General features: G+C 45.6%; 1 protein-coding gene and 1 non-coding gene across 2 annotated transcripts in view; both read right to left on the reverse strand.

Annotated features, from left to right (window-relative positions):
* Window positions 1-24,338, reverse strand: part of NCAPD2 (non-SMC condensin I complex subunit D2) — a 35,472-nt gene extending 11,134 nt beyond the window's left edge. The window contains exons 1-21 of the mRNA XM_063128427.1: window positions 24,194-24,338; window positions 22,252-22,327; window positions 20,848-20,906; window positions 20,227-20,408; window positions 19,209-19,342; window positions 18,786-18,913; window positions 18,517-18,640; window positions 18,292-18,439; window positions 17,189-17,386; window positions 15,853-15,987; window positions 14,660-14,741; window positions 13,801-13,972; window positions 12,925-13,046; window positions 11,514-11,732; window positions 8,736-8,910; window positions 8,237-8,321; window positions 6,376-6,509; window positions 3,982-4,114; window positions 2,167-2,251; window positions 1,919-2,080; window positions 966-1,183 (exon numbers count right to left, since the gene is read on the reverse strand). Of these exons, the coding sequence (XP_062984497.1) occupies window positions 966-1,183; window positions 1,919-2,080; window positions 2,167-2,251; window positions 3,982-4,114; window positions 6,376-6,509; window positions 8,237-8,321; window positions 8,736-8,910; window positions 11,514-11,732; window positions 12,925-13,046; window positions 13,801-13,972; window positions 14,660-14,741; window positions 15,853-15,987; window positions 17,189-17,386; window positions 18,292-18,439; window positions 18,517-18,640; window positions 18,786-18,913; window positions 19,209-19,342; window positions 20,227-20,408; window positions 20,848-20,906; window positions 22,252-22,327; window positions 24,194-24,338 (2,916 nt within the window). The remainder of the gene's footprint in view (window positions 1-965; window positions 1,184-1,918; window positions 2,081-2,166; window positions 2,252-3,981; window positions 4,115-6,375; window positions 6,510-8,236; window positions 8,322-8,735; window positions 8,911-11,513; window positions 11,733-12,924; window positions 13,047-13,800; window positions 13,973-14,659; window positions 14,742-15,852; window positions 15,988-17,188; window positions 17,387-18,291; window positions 18,440-18,516; window positions 18,641-18,785; window positions 18,914-19,208; window positions 19,343-20,226; window positions 20,409-20,847; window positions 20,907-22,251; window positions 22,328-24,193) is intronic.
* On the reverse strand, window positions 20,485-20,801 carry LOC134401002 (small nucleolar RNA U85). The gene has a single exon (XR_010025633.1). It is a non-coding gene; the product is annotated as a small nucleolar RNA U85 (small nucleolar RNA).

Consider the following 24,338-nt stretch of genomic DNA (forward strand, 5'->3'; position numbering starts at 1 on the left):
CTAATATTGCATTATTTCAATTATTCCGAAAATTTCAGGTTTTCCCCCATGGCTTCAAAATTTCCAGAAATTTGACATCTCTATCCTTCACAGCACATTGCCCCCCTCCCCGGCACCTCATAATTCCAGCTGGGAAGTACCACTAGGGTTCAGCTTCTCTTAACTCAAATACCAGGTATCAAGTCTGTAGGTCAGCTTTCTTTTGTTTTTAAAGGACAGCCAATGATTACAAACAAACAACAACTTAAGAATTCCAGCAAAATGTAACTAAAAACAAAAGGTTGTAAATAAAATGGAGCGGGGTAGGAGGGAGAAGCATTATGACCACTTTTGCAAATGCACTGGTCAGCGCAACATTAATCCCAGGGGAGAGGGATGTAGCGGGACAGTAAGCCGCTAAAAGAAGTATGTGAACTTGACTTTTGAAAATAGAAACTGTCTGGATAAGGACACATGCTGGTTTCCCTAAGCTCGCTTAGTATCACACCGTTCCAATTTTAACACTATAAAGGAGATATAATTAAAAGAATTCAACAATTCAGATGATGAGATGTTCACACGGCATATTTCTAGAGCTTTTCATTGCGTCACTCAGGATCCGTAGGAAAAGGATTCTGCCGCCGCCTCTATATATGGACTGGCAAATGGTAAGAACGAAATTATACGGAACAATTCAAGCCCCTTGGTAGGCTAGCACCAGCCTCAGAGACTGGATTTGACCAACTAGAATAATTACCTGCAGCCTAAACGCCCTGCTTTCTCCCCTCCCCAAACAGATGAAATAGTGTCAAGCAAGTGCTCCTAGGAAGACTACAGAAAGCCAGAAAAGTTTTTTTTTAAAAGCCTATGAGAACTTGGAGCGGCTTATAACCAGATGAGAAACGCTGCTTTGGTGTCAGAGTGACTCGAGCCAAGCGGCCATGGAAAACTCCCCACCCCCCCACCCCCAGAACTCCAGTCCTCACCTTGTCATTCTGCATCTTAGCACTGCTTGCAGCACGTCCCTTTGCTACTTGCTCTTCGCCAAGGACCCGGCGCCTGTGTAGTTCATTGCTTACCGACAACTCCAGATGCAAAAGTTGCTGCAAGGCCACGTCCCCCGCGAGGGAGACCAAATGGGTCAACACTAACGTATCAATAGTGCTCGAATCGCCAGCAATTTCAGTGGGAGAAGATCCAGGCCCTGGAGAGCAAATAATATTTATTTATTTATTTATCACATTTTTATACCGCCCAATAGCCAAAGCTCTCTGGGCGGTTCACAAAAATTAAAACCATAATAAAACAACCAACAGGTTAAAAGCACAAATACAAAATACAGTATAAAAACCACAACCAGGATCAAACCACGCAGCAAAATTGATATAAGATTAAAATACAGAGTTAAAACAGTAAAATTTAAATTTAAGTTAAAATTAAGTGTTAAAATACTGAGAGAATAAAAAGATCTTCAGCTGGCGATGAAAGAAGTACAGTGTAGGCGCCAGGCGGACCTCTCTGGGGAGCTCGTTCCACAGCCAGGGTGCCACAGCGGAGAAAGCCCTCCTGCTAGTAGCCACCTGCCTCACTTCCTTCCACAGCAGCTCACAGAGAAGGGCCCCTGTAGATGATCTTAAGGTCCGGGCAGGTACATATGGGAGGAGGCGTTCCTTCAAATAACCTGGCCCCAAGCCATTTAGGGCTTTAAATGTCAATACCATTTATTTATTTTAATAATAATAAAAAATCACAACATGTTTGTAGGCTATCTATCCCTTTCTAGTTATATCTCTAGGCTGCAGACTTACTGTCTGAAGAGTCTGAGCTCTTGTCGCTCCCTCATCCGTTCGTTTTCTGCTACAGACCAACTGCCTCACCCATTCTCACGCTCAAGTAGGTTCTGCTAGAAGCAGCGGCCCGCTGCCTGAGCCCAGCTCACCTGCCTCAGCCTCGTCAGCCTCCTGTAACCTCTCCAGGGCCTGCTGGCTGCAACGCTGCAAGATCTGGGCACATATTTCCTCAGGCCCTTCGGCCAACTGATAGATGAGGGCAACTGCCGTCTCAGTGAAGGGGATCCAGTATGTTCTGGATGTAGCAAAGCCTAAGGAAAACCAGAAGGGCAGGCATGTAAATCGGGCAAGGCCACAGGCTTGTCTATAGCCCCGTCCCTCAGCTTTAGTAACTCACCCACACTGATGGCCTCACGCAGGCACTCAAAGAGCTGGTGTGACTGCGGAAGACGGAAAGGAGCCTGGCTTTTCCCGAGACCAGGCTGTAGGGAAGGAGGGAGGGAGGGAGACTGCTTTAGTTTAGTATCCAGCAGGAAAAAAATCCTGTTCGTCTTTTAGCAATAAGGCCACATCCTGATACGTGCAAACAGAAATACACAATTCCAATTTATATTTATCCTCAGTCTCCCTGAAAGATTGGCCATGCTTAACACAGCAGTTTCCAAGGCGGTACAATAGAATACATTGCTAGGAATTCCAATTTGAAACTCAGCCCCTCTCATTCACACGACTTATATTGTTAAACACATGCTCGGCCTCTCCAGTGATTCTGCTCTTTAGGCCACAGGGTTCTAGTCTGGCCACGCTATTCTAACACTTAATTGAACCTGCTAGTCATCCACGGACTTGGATGAGGTGCATCAGTGTGCCAGCAGCCATCTCCCTCTTGCTACAGTGATCTGTGCTTTGGAAAACAACAGCAGCAGCAACCAGGTTTGATTAGTGAAATGCATTGCATGTGAAGCTGCTTAAGAAAAGCGTTTGGAAACTTCAACTCCTGCACTGAGCAGGGGGTTGGACTCGATGGCCTTATAGGCCCCTTCCAACTCTACTATTCAATGTTTCTATGATAACTAGTCCAAACTATAACAGCCAGGTAGTTAATTAGGACTCGCCTAATACAGCTCTCAATTTCTTTCTGGGCAAAATTCATTGTTATTATTTAGATGCCAGCCTAGGTCCAACCTGTTCACACAAGCTTTTAAGGGCAGTTAGGATCTTTCTGGTTGCACCTGCCTGTTTGCCTTTATAACACCACGGTGTTACATAGCTCATGGTAATTTTTGCGGTTTAGTACGGTATTTTTTAGTTGTATATATAAAGCCTTCTTGAAACCTTTTATGGTAGAAAAGCAGGATACATTTTTCATACTTGACGGAATGCCTCTCCCGACGTGAATATAAGGTCCTCCTCCGGGTGCCTACTCCGAGAGAGGCTCGGAGTGTGGCAACGAGGGACGGGGCCTTTTCGGTGGTGGCCCCCAGACTATGGAACGATCTCCCTGACGAGGCTCGCCTGGCACCAACGCTGCTATCTTTCCGGTGCCAGGTTAAGACTTTCCTCTTTGCCCAGGCATGTGGCAGCACATCTTAATCACCCACATGTTTAGGTTTTTTTTTAAAACGTTTTTTAATGCTTCATGTGTGTTATGTTCTGTGTTTTAAAATTTTAAATTTTGTACACTTGTTTTTATCTCAATTTTAGAATTTCTGTAAACTGCCCAGAGAGCTCTGGCTATGGGGGCGGTATATAAGTGTAATAAATAAATTTTATAGAAAAACCCTCCCAAATCTTAAAGATTAGAATTCTGGAAAGTTGCATCAGCACCAGGTTTAAAAAAAAAGGTGGGGAAGGAATGTGGGGTTCAATTTTGGTTTTGTTGCACAACTGGAGCCGCGTAACAAAAAGGGCCCTCACTCTCGAGAACCACCCCTTAGCCCACAAAAGGTGTGTGTACCTGGAAATAATACCTGATGCTTCAGTACTCCAAGCACACTACTGAAGATTTGGTTGATACCCTTTACAAATATTCTACAAGAAGAAGTGGTCCAAGGTTGCTTTCTATGTATAAAATAATTTGAAGCCTAAATGACAGTTTCCCCATCTTCATTTTATTTTGCAGGCCTCACACCCAAACTTTGTAAGTTGGATACACCTGGTGAGGCAGGTAAGGGGGAGGGGAACTCAGATGGATTTATAGGCATGTGCTGACCTTCTGGCTATTGGCAATTTTGGAGATAGTATTACACACTTCCTGGGCAAGGCGATAATCTTCATGGACTTTCTCATCCAGCCCCACCGTCACCAAAACATCAAGATTGCTCCCCACAATCTCAGGCTTCCCCCTGGTGATGACAAGAACACACTTCATTAGATCCAAAATACTGCAGAAATCCCCAAACATGTTCAAGTGACTATAAAGCAGCCTTCGTGGTTTTATCCTGGTTGTGCTTTTTATATTGTATTTTGTATTTGTATTTTTAACCTGTTGGTTGTTTTATGATGATTTTAATTTTTGTGAACCGCCCAGAGAGCTTCGGCTATTGGGCGGTATAAAAATGTAATAAATAAATAAATAATTCCTCAACCTGGGGCGCTCCAGATGTGTTGGACTACAACTCCCAGAATGCCCCAGCCAGCTGGCTGGGGCATCCTGGGAGTTGCAGTCCAACACATCTGGAGCGCCCCAGGTTGAGGAAGGCTGCTATAAAGGATCAAAACCAACAGGTTACAATTCCTATTATCTCACAGAAGCAAGGCAAAGGAAAAGTTCTAGTTTGGAAGTCAAATATCAGCCTTGGGGTTCTTTCTATATTAGGGCAACAATATTAGGGATCTGTCTTCATCGTTTAGCAAAACATAGTTCCTTGATGGGTGGAAAGAGATACTAGACAGTTTTATATTAAGAAAGCTAGAGGTAATGTTAGGTGGTATAGTGAGTAATAAATTAAATGGAAACCAAGGAAGGAATGTATCTTCAGATAATGCATTAAGGCTCAATTAGTACCAGACAAAAGTGGGATATTGCAACTGTAAGACCACCACCACAAGAAGCGATGGTAGCCTTGTTAGCCCTCATGAAAAATGCCAAATTCCTGTTAGGCCAACCAAAATATCACAAAGTAGTAGGTAAGCTTTTGAATTCTCCAGAACTCCTCATCAAACTAGATGACAAATGAAGTGGGAGGGAGGGTGGGGAACTGGCAGATGTTGAAGCCACAGAGGCTGAACTAGCTAGCCTTCAAATCAGTAAGTCCTAAAACTGAATGTAGGATGTGGTAACAGACATTCAAATTAGGTACTGTGACGGTGTCACATCGCACTAAGGATTGTTCCTAGCACTCTTGGGATAAAGTAACAAACTTCATCCCTTCTTGAAGATATAAAATGTAGGTGTTACCCATATCTGTCTCCATCCCTAGCATAGATTTTTTTTCTTATGGCCTTTATTTTGTATGTGACTTGGAGAATAACAAATTTAACTGTTCAACAGCAGGATCCTAAACTAGAGGAAGAGGGTTTTATACCACCTGAAAATGGAACTTTTATTATCTGAGGATACATTCCTTCCTTGGTTTCCATTTAATTTCTCACTATGCTACCTAACATTACCTCTAGCTTTCTTAATATAAAACCGTCTAGTATCTCTCTGCTTCTCTTTCCACCCACCAAGGAACCATGTTTTGCCAAACGATGATGAGAGATCCCTAACATGGTAAGAACCCCAAGGCTGATATTTGACTTCCAAAATTCTTTGGACTAGCTGCAGCCTCTACAAAAAGGACATTTGAATCCTTGGTGAGGTTTTATCTATGGGTTAAAACAACACTATGGGCCGGATCCAATCGTCCTGCAAGTGGAGGTCTGCTCGGGGAACAGGACCTCTCAGTCCTCTCCTTACCCTGTGTTCGTCCTGCAACCCCCAAATCTGTTCTAGGGTCCCCCAACCCTGTGCTCGAGGGAAGTGCGTTACACCGATGATTTCCTTCCCATTGGTAGAACACTGCCGCTGGAAACAACCCAGTGTATAGGAAACAATCAACATTTGCGATTAGTTAGGCTCCCCACACCCAGAAAAGTGGGTGTCCAGAAAATATCAGAGCAGAAAATATCCAGCTTTGTATGTAGAATGGAGGAGCTTCAGGGGCAAATCCCTGCCCCCCGGGTTTCTGTATAAACCAGACCTGGGTGAGATCTCCTCTTCTGGAAGCTTTGATTCACAATCCTGCCTGTGGAATGAATGGGAGGAGTAATCCACCTCAAGATAAACCTCCTTCACTGAGGGAGAGAGCTACCTTTTCTAATGTAACTTTCCCAACTGAATTCCAAAGACCTAGTATCTGTAACAGAACGCTTCAACACACAGGCTTATCTCCCGGTTGAAAAACAGCACTTCACCGTGCCTGGGAGGCAATGACAAGTGTATTCACATCATCAAAAAGGAAGGCACCTGTGCACACAAGAATAATTCCTGAACTTTCCTCGGAAAAGAAGAAATCTAGACTCTTCTTTAGGGCCTGCTGCACGTGATATAGCCATCCTACTGAAATTTGAGGTGTCTCCTAAACCTATTGCCAGCGTGGAGAAGGCAGAGCAAATGACTCACCTGGCCATCATTCCCAGGAGCGTGACGGCCGCGTGGCGTTCCAACCTCGAGCACTGCAATTTCTCTGTAAACCGTTCCCAGAGCAGCTGGACCACAATAGGTTTTATTTCATCTTTTTGCACGAACTCAGAGATCTAGGAAACCACAAAGGTTATCAGGCAAGGAAAGCAAGTAATTGTTTTAAAAATTGTCTTCAGTGCTCCTGGCATGAAGATTATATCTCCCACTCACTAGAGTCTGTCATAGAATCATAGAATAGTAGAATTGGAAGGGGCCTATAAGGCCATCGAGTCCAATCCCCTGCTCAGTGCAGGAATCCACCCTAAAGCATCCCTGACAAACGGTTGTCCAGCTGCCTCTTGAAGGCTCCATTGTCATACTGCTCTAACAGTCAGGAAGTTTTTCCTGATGTCCAGCTGGAATCTGGCTTCCTGTATCATGAGCCCATTCGTCTGTGTCCTGCACTCTGGGATGATCGAGAAGAGATCCTGGCCCTCCTCTGTGTGACAACCTTTTAAGTATTTGAAGAGTGCTCTCATGTCTCCCCTCAAACTTCTCTTCTCAGTTCTCTCAGTCTCTCTTCATAGGGCTTTGTTTCCAGACCCCTGATCATCCTGGTTGCCCTCCTCTGAACACGCTCCAGGTTGTCTGCATCCTTCTTGAATTGTGGAGCCCAGAACAGGACACAATACTCTAGATGAGGCCTAACCAGGGCTGAATAGAGAGGAACCAGTACCTCACGCGATTTGGAAGCTGTACTTCTATTAATGCAGCCCAAAATAGCATTTGCCTTTCTTGCAGCCACGTCGCACTGTTGGCTCGTATTCAGCTTGTGATCTACAACAATTCCAAGATCCTTCTTGTTTGTAGTATTGCAGAGCCAAGTACCCCACATCTTGTAACTATGCATTTAGTCTAGTGGAGCAATGGCTACTAAGATGTTTCTGGGAAGCCCACAAACAGGGCATAAAGGCAAACACCCTCCTGCTGCAGTTTATCCCCAGCTGCTGATATTCAGAGGAATAGCTAAATGGGAACAGAGGATCCATTCAGCTAATAGCCAGTGACTTTGTCTTATTCCCTTTTAAAGGTATTTAAGCTGGGGGCAGCAAATTCTATAACTTAAGTACGTGATGCTGGAAGTAATTTGTCTATCCCGAATCTACTTACTGCTGTCCCACTTCAGCATAAACAGCACATTTAACCAACTTCAAATTGTACTGCAAGAATCCTAAGATCATTGGTGTTCGATTAAATGCCCAAAGAGCTGCAAAAACTTAAAAAAATTGCAGGAAAACATGCTAGACAGGGAATAACAGGGCTGGCCCAATGACATGGCCTGATACAGGTGCATCAGGCGACGTGGAATGGGAAGAGCAGTGAATTATGCCATTCTCCCCATCCAAAGGGCCCCCCACTGACAGGCTGGCCAGCCACTGACTTTCTCCCTCCTGTTGCGCCACCTCCTCCTCCAGCGCCCACCCGCGTACATGCTCGCTCGCTGGCCAACCACTTCCACCCCAGCCCCCTGGAAGAGTCGATTGAAATATCGCCAATGGTCCTGTGGAGGAGGAGCCACCGCCAAGCAAAGAGGGAGGGAGAGGAGGAGCTGTCAGTGCTGCTGCCATCACCACCACCACCCTTCAGAAGAAGCGGGGCAGCCATGCTGGTGCCAGGATACCTTGGGCTGGGCCTGAGTAATAACACTGTCAATTTGGGAGGGAAGCTTGTGCAAGAATCCAATCGGAGACCTCTTAAGTTTGTAAAACAGGTAAGACTCCGAAGATTCTTATAAAGAAAAACAAGATACACAAGAGTGACTGGGATTGTGAGTTAGTTGGTTACAGAGGAAAACACTCACGATTTCTCCAAGACACTGAATAGTCCCCAGTGATGCATCTACCATGAGGAGGGAAAGAGACTGCACCAAGTTCTGGGCACGAGTCCTGTGGAGACGCAGGAAGAGATTGTTTTTTTAAAGGGCTGACATTGTGAGATCCCACGTAAGAACCAGCTGTCTTGACTGCAAAGCCATTAAAAATGGTGAGACTATACCCAAGTAAGCAACTTTGGGCCTGCCCATAACCAGAGAATTCATTTAGGGGGGAGGAGAAGGCATCTTGAGAGCACAGGCTAGTTGTTCATTGAATCTATGTTCTGTGGGACCAAAGAGCCTACCCACAACAACAGGCTTCAGTCTAACGAATCAAGCATGCCTAACACGTAAAGCCATGCCAGAATAGTATACTTAAATTGTCACGGCACACTGCATTCTCTCTACACACCCCGTCCCAACGCTCCCAAGGTAAGAGAACACACAACCCACTCTGCTGTGACTAGTGGAAGAGGGTCAGCCGAACCTTTCAGAGTCTCCACTAGGGTTCAGATAGAGCCTCCTGTAGGCATCCAGAACAGCTTCTCTGACTCCTGGTTCTTTCGACCATATGAGCGGAAGCATCCGGCGAACTCCAAGCACAGCCTGAGGGACGCCAAACTGAGAGACGACCACAAAGAATTCAATAGTTTCTTGCACAACTGAAAAGGAAGGAGAGTGGGGGAAGGCAGGTTTAGTGCAGCTTAGAATGATGCCGCAGCCGTCCGCATCCCGAGAGCCGCTAGCTTCCCTCAGCTCTTTGCCGACGCTGCAGGGCGCTTGCGGACCCTGCAGTGAGCTGTGCATGGTCTCGCACAGCTGGGTGGGCGATCCACCAGGATCAACAGCTGTGAGGCCATGAGCATCCGCTGCTCCCCGACCCCCGTAGGTCCCTCCCTCCTGCCAAGGCATGCTGGAAGTTGTAGGCTTTGCTTCCCTGGACACAAGGGCTGTGCAGGACTCTGTGAAAGTCTCAGCTTTCTGAAGTCAAGGCCAAATGTTGCACAGCCCTAGTTAAGTAAGCAGGCCTTTAACAGGCCAGCAACCCACAGCTTCACCTTGAAGCTATTTATTCCAGCTAAGTTATGTCATCCCAGAGTATGCTATAGGTTACAGTTCTCGTGAGAAGCAAACCTAGCCACCCCCTGCTTCTGGAAGAGGGAAGCCCACCTATCTCCTGCACGTGTGTGTGTGTGCGTGTGTGTGTGGGCCTCTTGGTTCCTGAGGGGAGGGATAAGAGGCCTTCCCGTTAGCTCCTGAGTTTAGAGTGAGAAGCTTGTAAGATCCAATCCATAGGCTTTGCTCTTTGGTCTCACTCAAAGGGGCAAGGGGTGTAGTTGGCTTGGAGAAATGTGTGGCTCAGGAACAGCCTTTTGTACGTAATTGCCCACGCCCCCAGTACAATTCAGTTTGTGACAGAGGCCTACCATTGTCAGCTGAAGAGAGGTGTGAACTTTATATATATATTCTGCACCCGCTTTCCATCAATAAACTCATCTTTTTGCATCTTTGTTTCATTCTGATAATCAAAAGAACCTACTTTGACTGGGACCTGACAGAATCCAAATCCCAGATCAAGACAATTTTTAAAGATGCTTTTAAAAACGCTTGATTAGCTGACTAATTGCAATAACCTACTTATATCTGCTGCCAGCTCTCCAGTCAATTCCCACTCTCCAAACCTTCTATTGACAGATCTTGTCAACAGATCTCTGTAAACAAGAAACTCCTCCTGTTACAGGTGCACCATTCAAATAACCGTCTGAAAAAAAAACACAGCTCACTACGTGGCACATTTCTGCCAAACTTGATACTTGGGAAGCAGACAGAAAAGGTCCCTCTAGAAAGCAGATACTTAAAAACAAAACAAACCTCATGTGTGAATCCTGCACTCTGGGATTCCTGTACTACTCATGCAATTGTGTCCATCTGTCGTGTGGATGGTAAAAGGCAGACCATGGTGCATCTACTGTACAATGCGCAGCATCTAGCTGGGCCCTTCAGAACTGTCACCCACATGTCTTCTGAGGCTCTCCAGACACAAACTCATCACATGGAAAAAAATGGTTCTGACACCCTCTCAACCAGTCCCTTTAGAATAGCTTTTATAAGCCAGGAAGGGTTCAAGCATACATGTGTTAACGGGCACTGGCCAATGAGACCACATCACGCCAGTACTTTTCCAGCTTCACTGCCTGCCACGACCAGGCCTGATTCAAAGTGCTAGCATTAACATTCAAAGCCCTAAATGGCTTGGAGCCAGATTATCTGAAGGAACACTTCCTCCCATATATACCTACTCAGGCCCTAAGGTAATCTTATTTTATTTATTTATTAATTATTGCATTTATATCCTGCTTTTTTCCTGCACTCTTCCTTTCCACTTTATCCTCACAACAACCACCCTGTGAGGTGGGTTGGGCTGAGAGTCTGTGACTGGCCCAAAGTCACCCAGTGGGTTTCCACGGCAAAGTGGGGACTAGAACCCGGATCTCCCGATTCCAAGTCCAACACTGTAGCCACTACACCACACTGGCTCTCTTCAGGGGTCGTTCACTGGGGTCATTCCCCTGCCAAAGGAAGTGAGCTGTGGAATGAGCTCTCTAGAGAGGTTTGCCTGGCATCTACATTATACTCTGACGTCAGGTGAAGACCTTTTTATTTTCCCAGTATTTTAGCATTTTACCATCCTAGTCTTTTAACTTACTGTTTTAAATCTGTATTTTAAATCTTTGCATTGCTGCTCAGTTTTATTCTGGTTGTACTTTATGGTTTTATTTTTTGTGATCCAACCTCCCAGAGAGCTTCGGCTACTGGGCGGTATAGAAACACAGGGAAAACTAAATAGCTGTCACTTCTCCAAGTTTCCGGTCTACATACTTGGTCTCTAGAAATGGAAAGGTATATATAAATCAGCTAAACTACAGCATTCAACCATAAGATCTAGTTTTCTAAATATGGAGGGTGGCTTTTTTGTTTGTCTTTTGGAAGGGTGAGGGTATGAGCACTAAATCATGTGAATCCCCACCTATACGTGATACAGTCCAGGCAGTTTTTCCGTGTGATGAGCTGTGGGTCTGCAGTCTCTAAAACCACAGAAGTGGATTTTAGAAAGTACATATTCCAAGTTACTGATGCTTCCAGTTACCAGATGCTCCCTTCCATATTTTGTCGCACACAGGAGAGTTCGTTTGTGCAGGCCTTGATTAGGCAGAACACTACAGAATCTGATGTGTGGTAGACCAGGGGGCATCATTAAACTTACCAGAGACTGAGTTTTCATACATCAGTTTGGAGACCATGCTCAAGGCTTCAGTGATTTTTGCAGAGAAGTTGTAGGCATCCTGCAAGTATTGTACTAGCATCTCCTGCTTTGCCAGTTCTGCTGGTGGCTCCTCCTCCTCCTCCTGCTGCGCTTGCTCTTCACTCCTAGCAGTATCTGTACCATTTGTGGATTCTTGAACACTGCCTTTAGTCTGGGAACCTACACAGCAAAACCAGGGAGAAAGTTTATGCAGTTCCAACCTGCTGGCCTCATACAGAGTGATATCAATACCAAGCACATTTAGACCTATATTGCCATGGGGGTATTTTTTTCATACCATTGCAAGCAGAGCCTGGTGAAACAGTGACTCCAGACAAACAGCCAATGCCGAAGGGAAGTAGGGGTCAATTTAAACATGATCAGGGCAGCCGCTTTAGCTAGATCAGCTATAAATAATGAGTGGGTGGGTGGTTTAATTTCATCAAAAGGGGAGTCGAACCTCCTATATCTTACTGTCATGTCTAGCCCCACTGCTCCTGTATTGGGAGTAGGTGAGGCAGGTAATCAATCAGAAACAGATTCAGCCTCAGAAGACGCTGAGCCAGACACCAGGCAGTTAGAGCCAGTGGAGGAAGAGGTTCACACGGGAGAGACTCCAGCTGGTAATCTGCCCCCTCCAAAGTCTACCTCTTCAAGGCCCAATTCTATGCTTTCAGGAGACAGGGAGTCAACTTCCGGGGGTGAGCATTCAAAGACCTTACTTGATGCTAGGAATCTCCGGAAACTAAAACGTTCAGCGAGGTTAGCGGCAAAGAGACAGGCGGACAGATTGCATGAGAAAAGGTCCATGCGTCAACCACCTCGAAGTTATGAACTTTTGAACAGCCTTTTCTTTGAACGGACAATTGTCTTGCTTAGTTTGCATAGTTATTGCCTAAGGGGGAGTTTCACAGAAGGCGCCTAGTTTGTGTTACAGAAGTGTTTATTGCTTGCAATAAAGCTTTGTAAATTGCCCAGCACTTTGTCTCATTCGTCTCCCAGAGAACGCTGGAACAGCTATAGTACATAACACTTACTTCTCTGGTCGCTATTGCCTCAAGGTGCTTCCCCCCACCCCCTGGGCATACTACTTCTACTGACACTGGGCTCAGAGGAAGGAGGAGATTGGGTGGCTGACAGCAGAGAGGTATGGTGAAGAAGGGAGGGTTCAGCTCCTCACTCCTTTTGATTTTAAAGTTTAGACCTCCTGCCATCCACTAGATATGTGAAGAGAAAAGACATGTGATCAAACTAGCATAGCTGTCACTGCCCTGTCTAGTTTGGCCCTGGGAAAGAGAAGCTGCTGCGGCTTTTGTGAACAGCAGAACCAACCAAGGGACAAAAGTTAATTGAAGCACAAGCTGATGGTTACCTAGGTAAAACGTCCTCAACATGCTCAAGGTAAGATCTTCATCACCCTTTGTTCTTGGGCTGCTGAAGGGCTCCACCCCCTGGAAATGGTTCATGCCTTCTTGAGTCAGCCGGATCGCATCCCTGCATTGAGAGAGGACACAGCAATGCTAAACATGATCCAACCACCCTTCTCCTATGCATCCAACTTACTTAGGGGAAATGAAGGGTACCTCAGGAACTACTTGAACGTGACTACATGAAATATGCAAGGTCCCAAGGAAAGCCTTCTGTGGCATCACCCCACAGTTGTTCCCTTAGGTATGTCTGGCTTTGTATGTCTAGTGAGTGCAGAATGTTGGACTGAGTGGGTGGGGCTGATGATGCTGTGAAAGGGGTGGGGCGAGGAGTATAAATGGGGGAGTCTAGAGCTTGGGGAGTTGCTTGGGAGTGTCAGTGAGGAGTGTCAGTGGTGTGGAGAGTGAAAGGAGATACGATTTTAAGAGTTTTAAAATTAGTGTTATTACTAAAACTAGTAGATTAAGGAGGTTAACTTGAATTTGAAGTAACTAAGATCTGTTAAACGAAAATAAACATTTTATTTTGTTTTGTTACCTCAGACCACGTGTCTGCTTGGCTTTATCACCTGCTCTACAGTATACACCTTATATATATAACCTTCAGCTTATTACATACACAGTAAAACCTTTTCAGATTCTAGCCTGTACCCTCTCATATGAGGGAAAGGTTGTATTTTGCCCTACCCTCAGATTGTTCAAAGCGGTGCCGCTTGGCTTGAGGAGGGTTTGTGTGTGACAAGGCCTGGTGTGTGAGGCCTGTGTTGTGACATATTCCTATTGTGATCAGAAGGGCCCATATCCCTCCCAGCTTTACTCACTTGTAGTTGGATCTTCTCAAAAGTTGGACAATGCTGTTGACTAACTGTGCAGGGTCCCCTATCTCCAGCTCATTCATCTCTTCTTCCTGTGGCTGTGAATCGAGACACCTCCTCAAAGTTGCCTGGAGCTCTGGTTGCATCGCTTCCCACTCTTCCTCTGGGGAGATCACCGCTACCAAGGGGAAAAGAAGGGTCAGATTCCGCCTTCCATCCCCATAATGATCAAATAAATACACAGCACTTAATGGAGCCTTTGAACACTACCAAGCCAGGAAATATAGGTTCAGACAGGGATTGCATCTTTTATCCCAGTATTATTGGGTGGTTTTAAAGTAACTGCAAACCATGTAGAAAACCTATGGGATAGGAATTTGAAAGTAACAGAAATTTAACTGTTGCCCTGTTGTACTTCATCTACTCATTCTGCGGAGTTCTCCTCCGCCCATCATGACACTGAACTGGCTTTGATTTAGGTGTGTCTTCACACTCCCATTACTTAACTTGCCACTTACGTGGAGAAGTTGGCATTGGATTCCTGCCAGCTTCTCCAGCCTTAACCGTGGGAAGAAGGGTAAATAAAAATAGATTTCGACTTCCCTGCTCCTTTACATGGGCCTTCTTGAAGCTTTAGGTACAATATTAGATATCAGGGGTCCCCAGTGCTAGAGCCTTTGAGAAGGATTCTGCCTTTCCTCTTACTCTGCTCCCACCACTGGTCCCATTTTTGCATTCTTTTCTTCCATTCTGCTCTCCATGCCTTTTCCTTCCTGTTTCTGGTTTGGCCCACATCTCCCCAGCCACAGGCACCTCACATGTCAAGAGCTGTGGCACAGGTAAAAAAACAAAAGGAGCACATTACCAACTGTGGTTCTGCAGTTGTTCATTTCCCGAAGTTTCTGCCTCTCCTTCTCAAGCAGCTGTGTTAAGTCTGTGCAGCTTAACTATGAATTTGAGGAGAATTCTTGTTAATACAGCCACCTCATCCCTGCCCACTATCCCACTCCTCCTTCTATCCCCAAATTTCACATTCCAATCTTGTAAGATCTGAGGTAACCCAATTCAAAAGCTGGACAAAAATGGGTATGAGAAAGTGATGTGGGGCATTCGTGAAGCCTTTCTATGGATGGCCTGCCCTTGGGTCAAATTTCACGGAACTTTATTGTGTTTCACAAGTTTCGAATAAGTTGCCTCTTTTCTAGGGCTGTGCTACACTCTGTTTCGATTCCCCGAATCCGGAGTGGAGCGACCCAATCAGCCTCTGCCAAAGGCGGATCCGAATCGGGTCGCCTCGATCCGGAGCTCCAGACGCAAGTAAGTGGGGGGGAGGGGGCTCACCTGGCGCCGCTGCAGTTCGTGCGGCACCTGCAGTGGAGCCAGGTAAGGGGGCAGGAGGCTTACCTGCCTCTGTTGCGGTCCGGCACCGGTTTCAACTGAGGCCCAGGCCTCAAGCTGGAAGCAGGTAAGTGTGTGTGGGGGAGGGGGTCTTACCTGGCTCTGCGGCAGTCCATGGGGCGACGGAGCCAGGTAAAGGAGGAGGGGGGCTTATTCAGCCCCCATTTTGTCCCCCCTTACCTGCCTCTGCTGTCCGCCGCAGAGGCAAGTAAGTGGGGAAGGGGAGGGCAAAATCTCGCTCTGTCCCTCCGGATCTCGCTCCATGGAGCGGGTCGGATCGATCCGAAGCAGTTCGGGCCAGGTTCGTAAGTTGCGGATTTGGCCACGAAGCTGTTCAGCGGATGGGGGTGTCCGTGCACAGCCCTACTCTTTTCAACTGATTGTGTGTTTGGACAGAAATCAAAATTGGGGGAAATACTGTATTTCTTCGATTGTAAGATGCCATCGATTGTAAGATGCACACTAATTTCAGTACCACCAACAGGAAAAAAGCTTTGATTTTAAGAAATAATAAATGCACCCGCGATTCTAAGACGCACCCCGTTTTTAGAGATGTTTACATGGGGGGAAAGTGCGTCTTAGAATCGAAGAAATACAGTATTAGCGTTCCGATTAAAAGTTTTCTTCCATAAAGTATTAAGAAACAAGGAAAACAAATACCTTACAGGAGAAGGGATTATTGGAAAGGAAGGCAGCCAGCAGCTGAATAGCATTCTTAACCACAGTTACAGATCTGTCCTGTAGCCGGCCCACAGCCAAGCACACCACAGCCTGGAATCGAGTTAAGGGCAGGGCCTAGAGCAAGAAGGGAAGAGAAGAGAGACTAAGCAGGTGCAGCGGAAGAAATGGCAAACAAATATTTCTTTAGCAGGACCAACGTAACTTCCCCCCTGCCAACATTGTTTAGGCAGTAGTACTGTCTCTGCTGGAAAGTGTCCTCTCTCTGGACAGTGACAGGCAAAGGAGAGGGCACTTCCCGATGGGAATTGCACTCCTACTAGAGATGTGAAGGCTTGGGGAAAAAACCGGAAAAATTCAGGGGGGGGGGAAGCTTTTTTTGGGTATTTTCCCAAAAAATTGAAAAAACGAAGAAAAAATGGATTATGGGATGTTTTATTTTAGCATGATGAATAAAATGTTTAAGACAAGGTGTTCAGATATTTACTTCTCCACATGATTCCTAAAAACTATGTACAGTATTAGATTATTAATTACTGTGCACCGAGGACAAGCAAGTCCTAGGTTGCAAACTGAGACTACAACTCTCAAATGCAAGAGCAAGATACATTTCTGCCTCTAGGGGGCGCTGCCACTGAAGTAGAGACTGAAACGGATAGAAATAGCTCAGAAAATGAGTCTGATTAAATGACATGCATATTCAATGAATCTTGGTGTGTCCCCCCGCCCAATTTTTCTCAGTTCTTTTTATGGGAATGGGTGCTTTATGTCTGCTTGACACTGTGGAGGACTAGCGGAGACATAAATAATTGTCTTTGTTACTAATGTTGGTGGTTTCCTCTGTTGTAGTTTTTTTTTAATTGTTTTTTGCCTGCTCCTCATAAACTGGCAAAACCAAAAAGGTTCCTTACAGTTCAGGTGTTCCTAACAGTTCAGGAGCTTGTCGCTCCATTTGTTACCAAAAAGGTATTTTTTTTTTTTAAAAAAAAAAAGTAAATTCATTTTGTAATAATTGAATACACAGTACTTTTAATATACCAAATGTAATAATTTTATGCCAAACCAAGTTGGACTTAATTACATTTTACGTTCCTAAAGTAACAAAGTGACTTTCAATCTGTAAGTGCTAATATTGCATTATTTCAATTTGTGAACATTTCCGTTTCCCCCCAGAAAAAAAATTCGGTTTTTTCCATAGCTTCCAAATTTCCGGAAGTTTTCCATCTCTAGCTCCTACCCTTTGAATTACAGAAACGAAGGCCTCCAAAAATACTAGACTCAAGAGCCCTTTCGCCTCCCTCCCTCCCTCAGAACTCACTTTCTGCTGCACAATTCGGGTGAAGAGCTGCAGCACACGACTGCGCACAAAGCCATTAACGTCACACGCGTGTGCCTGCAGGGTATCCAGGAACTGATCCCTTGTGTTTCTGGCAGCTTCTTCCAGCTGCTCCCCATTCAGCACCTGCAGCAGCATCTCTGCCATAGCAGCCAAAATGGCATTGCGCATCCCATAGTTCTGCAGAACAACAGTGCTATTTAGAAGGGCATTCCTCTTGGCAGTTTGCACATCTTGCAACATTTCGGAGGCCAATGTCACAAAGAAGCTTCAAACGTGAAATAGGTGGAATTGCATCATCGATGCAGCAATTATAGGCCAAATACCCACTATAGCAGCCAGGCTGGGCCTATTTGTCATGGGCTGCCAAATACTGCAGGGAAAAGGCAATCCAAATTCAGAATCGGCTGGTGCAATACTTGAGAGTTATTGGTGAGTCACAATGGAGAATTAAGAAGTTGCCCCCTCCTTTTTTTTTTTTTTAATAGCTGAAAAGGTATTTCAGTGCTGGCACGTCTCCCCTCCACTGCTCAGGGTTCCACCTGCAGCACAAGCTTATGGCAAACATGCACTCTGATCCAAGTCATGTATACTCAAAAGAAAGTCCCACCGGGTTTAACACCACTGTTTCTAAATAAACATCAGCATGACTGATGGCATATTAACAGAAGACTTCATTAACTGTGAATCACAATCTGATCTATATTTGAATCAGGCTCTTTACAGAAAATCCAAGCAGAAGCATCAACTCCCCTATTTCTCACTCCTAGGGAGGATGCTAAATTGCAAGATAGGGGGAAATTAAAGATCTGAGTGCTTATTACTTCCTGCTTTAGAACATGCAAGGTCATTCGGATTCTGAGCATACTGAGACGCAACAGAAAGGGAGCCACAGCACACAAGGCAGACAAAATCACAGAAGACAGTTACACTGCTTTGACACATGTCGGTGGTTTGATGAGAATGTGAAGAGGTGGCTCTCTCCCTCATTTACAAGTCAAAGATGCAGTTCTCAGGCCAAACGAAAGGCAGAAGTTATGCAGTCATAATACATATTTTGCAGGACCTCGTTGTATGAGCAGTACCTCTCCATCCAGGTGATGCAGCAGGACACTCATGTTAGCCAGCACGATGGCTGGTGTTTGTTCAGCTAGTTCAGCAAGGAAGGCAGCGTAGCCCTTCACCCCTGAGGCGTCTCTGGCCAGCTCCTGAGGGCACTTCTGCCCAATCTCCCTGAACAGTGAATCAAGAGTCAGTGGCTGAAGCTGCGGAGATTTGGTGGGAAGAAGGGGTTGAACAACCATTCTCACCTCAGTAACTCCCCCACAATGCTCTTCATACCATACTCCTTGATCCACACACTCACAGCCTCCACAAACACTGGAGCCACATGTTCAAAGTGCTGAAGCATCTGTGTGACCTTCAGAGTGGCACCTAACAAAGATAGCTGTGGTAAGAGAAGAGCCATTTTCAATAAGAGGGTAGGTAGGTAGATTTAGATTTGGGGTACATGGTGTAGCAGCAGTTAGGTCAAACAGTACCACGCGCTGCAGGAATTCTAAGAGGAGAGCAGACTTACTGAGCATGTGGTCATATCGTAGTAGAGCAACACCTAGCAGGTGAACCACTGCCTCTCGTGACAGCTGATGTCTCTGGAGGCCGATGCTAGGATTTTCCAGGATGCGGTAACAACAGCCAGTCACTAAACTGAAGGGGGGAAATAAAAATAGGAATTAGAACAGGTGCATCTTCTACTTGGTAGACCAGAGCAATGGAGAGATTTCAGTTAGCAGCAAGCTGCCAGCCTCCAAGGCCCACATATGGCTAAAAATAAATAAAAAGGTGAACTTCCTCCTTGGCTCAAGTTCACCTTGTTACTCCAACCGTTCCCTCCTCCTTGCAATTGATTGATCCCTGTCACTTTCTTCCAACAGAACGAAGTATGCTTTCAAGGGCCTTGTCTGAACACAGCTTCCCATTCAACCCCTTCCAGTATTCACACCTAACAAACTCTTCTTCCACTGTTAAGCCGCTCCACAAGCGATGAATGTCCAGCTGAAGTAACTGCGTGAGAAGCAGTAAGACTGCCCGCCTTTCCTCCTCCCAGAGAAAGCCTTCAGCCTGGCTCTTCTTGCTCTGTAAGGCAAATCCAGGACATCAAATTCAGAAAAGGATGTGTGTAGGGGAGAAAAACCAAGCACATACAAACCGCTTTCAGAATTTAGGTTCCGCAGATTGAAAGAGCAGCACTACACCCACTGGGCCAGCTCCAGACTGCTGCGCGTTGGGCAGAAGTCAGAATCAACGCAAATTCAGCTGAATGCAAGTCCCTCATTCAGGCCTTCCACCCAAAGTGCAAAGGTCCAGGTCCAGTGATGTTGCATGTGGGCACAGTGGGCACAGTTCAAAGTAGTCTTTTAATGCGTGGAGCCTAATTCCTGAAGAGAGCTACTTCTTTAGACAATAAATCACACAGGGGGAAAGGCATTCTTGTCCTCGTGTTGCTCCAGTAAGACATAACTCCCTTCCCATCCTAGTTATCTAAGCCAAGAAAGAGAAGAAGTCTTCTCACTTCATCAGAGCGATGAAGCTTTGCTGGAACTACTCCTATCTATTGCTTTGGAGGCCATAGGAACAAAACTGGGTGGGAATGGGTTGAGGCAAAAGCCAGAGTTTTGCTGACTGGAGCAAGCCAGGTGAATAATCCACTCAGGGATACCATCCTCCACTGAAGGAGAATTCCCCAATTAGCAAAGTGGGACTTGGAGGGAAAGCTGTGGTCTGGCAGCATCCAATGATGCTCAGTAAAAGAAAGAGCCTGCCACATAGAGACCGAAAAAACACTGAGATCAGGCACACGTCATCTCTCATAAGCTGCAGTCCTCACATCATTACTGAAGCATTCACTCTGTAGTTTCTCATACAACCTGCAAGGCTGACATTAATTTGACTTAGAGGCAACTGTCTTCAGGGAGAAAAGCCATTCCAAGCCCAGCAGATTTATGGATTCAGTCTTCTACCTTCCCCTTGGAATCCAGCCCCACCAGGTTGCTCTTGCCAGACTCTGTTTCAAAAGCCTCCACTAGCCGTACTACTACATAACAGTTCATTTTGAGAGCATTAAGGTGAAGAGCACGAAGTGAAGGTAGTAGGTCAGCATCATTCATGATGGATGTCAAGGCACTGGAGTGACTGGTCACAGCTGTAGAGAGAAGTAGGAAGATATGATAATCAGACATGATCTTTGTGCATCTTTGCCCTAGATGCAAATTTAGTGCAGCTTTCAGATTACCAAAGACTTGTGCTCATGGTGCCTCAACAGCCATAACTCTGGCAACACCCAACAACCCATAACCCTGCCACACTAAGCTTGTCCTGTTCCCACTCATTTAAACACTCCTTGTATCGCTTTACAAAGAGATGGATCACTTCCAGACTGGAAGGCAGAAGGAATGGGACATCCTGTCGGTCTGCCCTTACAGTGAACACACATTACTCTGTATTGACCACCAAGATTACAGACCTTAATAAAGGGAACAGGTTGAGGGAGCAGCCTGCCAATGAAGTCACATTTGCCTTGATATCATCATGAAGCTGCCAAAAAAGAAATCTTACTTCCTATATCAAAGGGGTTTGCTCACCTTTCACCATCAGTTCTAGAGCATCTTCTTTAATAGCAGAATCTACAGTTCTGAAGTGGCTGCAGGACACAGACATAAAGTTAAGAAAATGTAACTATTAGTGACCATAAAGGTTAGCATAAACTTGTTTTAGCACCCCATAAACCCCAAATGAAGTCTAAAGGAATTAATTTATTAGGTGTCATGAGGAATGGGTTAACTTGTGAAAGTTTTTCCTGGGAAAATTTGAGAAGTTTCCCTTAAGACCTGTCAAGAATGGTGTTCAAAGCAGAATAAGGCTCAGTTCAGACAACAATTCCTCAACGGTGGTTTTAGAACTCCATGGTGGAGTTTTTACACCACCGCTGAGAAACGTGTTGTCTGGCAGGAAAACTCCATGCAACACTGGAGTTTTTTTGGGAAAACACTCCACACAGAATATCCATGCTGTGCAGAGGAGAGTTCCTGCACAACCGTTGTGTTGCATGTCGTGTGGCGGGCTCCGTGGTGTTTTCCGTTGAGTTGACTTTTCCTACTGGGTACAGAGTTCCCTGGCAAGAGCAGCAAAAGGAGTGAGTACCGCTCTAGGAGAGCCTCTGAGATTGGAGAACTGAGGGAAGGAGAGAGGGCAGAAGAACTCTCAATCAAACATCACAATGGATTTTACTCAGCTCCACGGTAGCGCCCACAGTCACACAACGGTACAGTTAGAATATGTTGTGTAGGGAGTACTCTCTAAAATTTCAACCGCTGAGTGGAGTTTTCACACTGTGTTCACTAATGTGTTGTCTGAACTGAGCCCAAAAGTCAAGTCACTTCCACAGATCATGATGGATTAAGTCACTCACTTCAGAAGGAAAACTGAGCGACTGGTTAAACAGGCGCACCAATACATAGGCTAGAATATTGAGAACATACATCCTTCCATTCATGGCATTTTTGTGTTGCGGTACTCTCAAGAGGAGTGGCACAACTTTATTTTGCCACAACAAAATACAAGACCTGGAGGGAGCTGAACTCACTAGAAAACTATTCTACATGAAACACTCCTAGAATATCATCATTTATAAGGGAGAATCAACCTTGGATGTAGTCTTATGGATCTTATAACCCTTTTGGTGAATAGTTATAAGAACCCATTGGCCTTGTAAACACAGTGCTTAAGCTGTTAGAATTAGTAAACAGCTTTGCAGTGTCTCTGCCATTTTAACATGTGTCACTGGGAAATACCATAGTTTCTTTAGCAAAATGGCTAAAAAAAATTCAATGTGTTTCTCTGTTGTTTTTACTTTTCCATGTCTTCCTGGCTACTTTCTTCTTTTAACCTCATTACTACTAAAAGGGCCCTAGGCAAGGAACTCCCAAACCCAAGGAACAGAGATCCCTTCAACAATATCAATAGTGCATTTGAATGTGCAAACTCACTGTAAGATACTGTACAAAGTATCAAAATGCTGCAGGATAGCAAGAGCTCCATGTGTGCGGAACGCTGCCCGAAAAGCTGCAAAGGAAGAAAAGTCCATATGTGGAGCTGCTATATCAAGCTGCTATATGCATGGAAAAATACATCAATGGATATGATCCATGACAAGCCCAACAAAGTTTCCATAACAAGAAGCATTGTAATTTTGATTTCTGGTTGTTGCGTAATATTAGATTATATTAATGTTGAAGGCAACACCAGTTCCCATAGATTTTTAAAAAGGGCTTAAACAGGCTAAAGCCAAGTCTATCAACAGTGATTAGCCAGGATAACGGGTGTAGCACAGTAGCTAAAAGCCTGAGCTATGAATTGGTAAGCCTGTCATTCAAATCTCACCTATGCCATGAATTCATTTGGTACCCCTCTTAGGCAAGCCATTCTGTCCCATCCATATGCAATGTTGGCAATCTTTGGAGTCTTTTTAAAGACAGGAAGTCAGGATATAAATACCCTGCTAAAATAAATTTTAAAAAAACTACTGACTTCATACAGAGTGGCTGAAAGGTAGGCATGTAGAACGTCAGATCCGGGGCCGCACCACTGAAACCTAACACTTCAAAGCATCTCCAATATGGAATTTGGCCCTCAAGATGGAAGAGGTTCTGCATTCCTGCTGTAAGGATGACACACACTACTTTGGACACCCTGAAAGCTTTATGCTAACCGTTATATGATAAAGAGAACCTCCCAACAGCAGACACTTAAACACACAAGACAGAACGACCATCATCCACTTCATGACTTCCTTTTGACTGGAGCAAACATCTGGATGGCTGATTCTACCGGTTTAAGAGAGGCCTTAAGTCTTAAAAAAAAAAGCTATCTTGCTAGGTTTATGTTCTTAGTAGGGATAGTAGGAGCTATTGCCACAACTCATTGGTCTCCCTCCTCCCAACTTTGACTTCCCTAGCCTGGTGCCCTCCAGATGTGCTGGGCTACAACTCCCCCCCGCCCCAGCCAGGGTGCCTTATGGCAACACGAGCAGGCTTGATGATACAAGTTACCTATCTTCGTTGGGAACCTCTCCCTCCAGCTCCGTTTTGCAGCCCTGGTGTGAGCCAGTGTGGTGTAGCGGCTAAAACAGTGGTTCCCAAAGTGGGCTGTACTACCCCCTTGGGGGTGGTGGGATTGCATAGGGGGGCATTAAGAGGCAAAGGGACGGCAGGGGGGCGCTAACAGGCAAAGGGGCAGCAGGGGGGCACTCGAGGTGCTCTCTCCAGAAGGTCCTAAAACCCAGGGACCAATCAGGAAAGAGCGGCAAATTTGATTCCTGTATTCATGCTAGTGTGACATGATAAGTTAAAGGCACAATTTTATGCATGTTTAGACAGAAAAAAGTCCTTCAACTCCTAGAATCCCCTCTAAATGGGAAGCAACCGCCCCAGGCTTGCTGAGGCAGGGAGGGAAAAGAGAGCAAACGTCTCTGTTTGCAGCCAGCATGGCAGGGCACACCAATTGGATTTTGAATAAAATAGTCAATTAATTGTTACTGCTTTGAATTTTATTATTATCTTCCTTTGTGGGTCGTTGAAAACCACTATTCTGAATAATGATTTTTATAGGGTGGGGTAGGGGGTGCTGGGCATGAGTTTGCGGAACCAAGGGGGCGGCGGTTACCTGAAAAAGTTTGGGAACCACTGGGCTGAAGCGTCGGACTGGGAGTTGGGAGATCCAGGTTCTAGTCCCCACCTGGCCATGAAAACCCACTGGGTGACTTTGGGCCAGTCAGACTCTCAGCCCAGCCTACCTCACAGGGTTGTTGTTGTGAGGATAAAATGGAAAGGAGGAGGATTAGGTACGCCGTCTTGGGTTCCTTGGAGGCAAAAAGGCGGGATACAAATGTAAATAAATAAATGCACACACAAACCCTCTCGTCCTACCCACCTGCCAGCTGCCCCGGGAGCTGTTTGAGGGGCAGCACCTCCTGCACCACGTATTGCGAGGGCCCTGCACTGCGGAGCAAGTCGGCGGGAGACAGAGGTAAGTGGAACTCCCAAGCGGGCGCCGGGGAACAAGCTGAGTCGTCCAT

Source organism: Elgaria multicarinata, chromosome 6, assembly GCF_023053635.1.
Source record: "Elgaria multicarinata webbii isolate HBS135686 ecotype San Diego chromosome 6, rElgMul1.1.pri, whole genome shotgun sequence".
Lineage (NCBI taxonomy): Eukaryota > Metazoa > Chordata > Lepidosauria > Squamata > Anguidae > Elgaria > Elgaria multicarinata.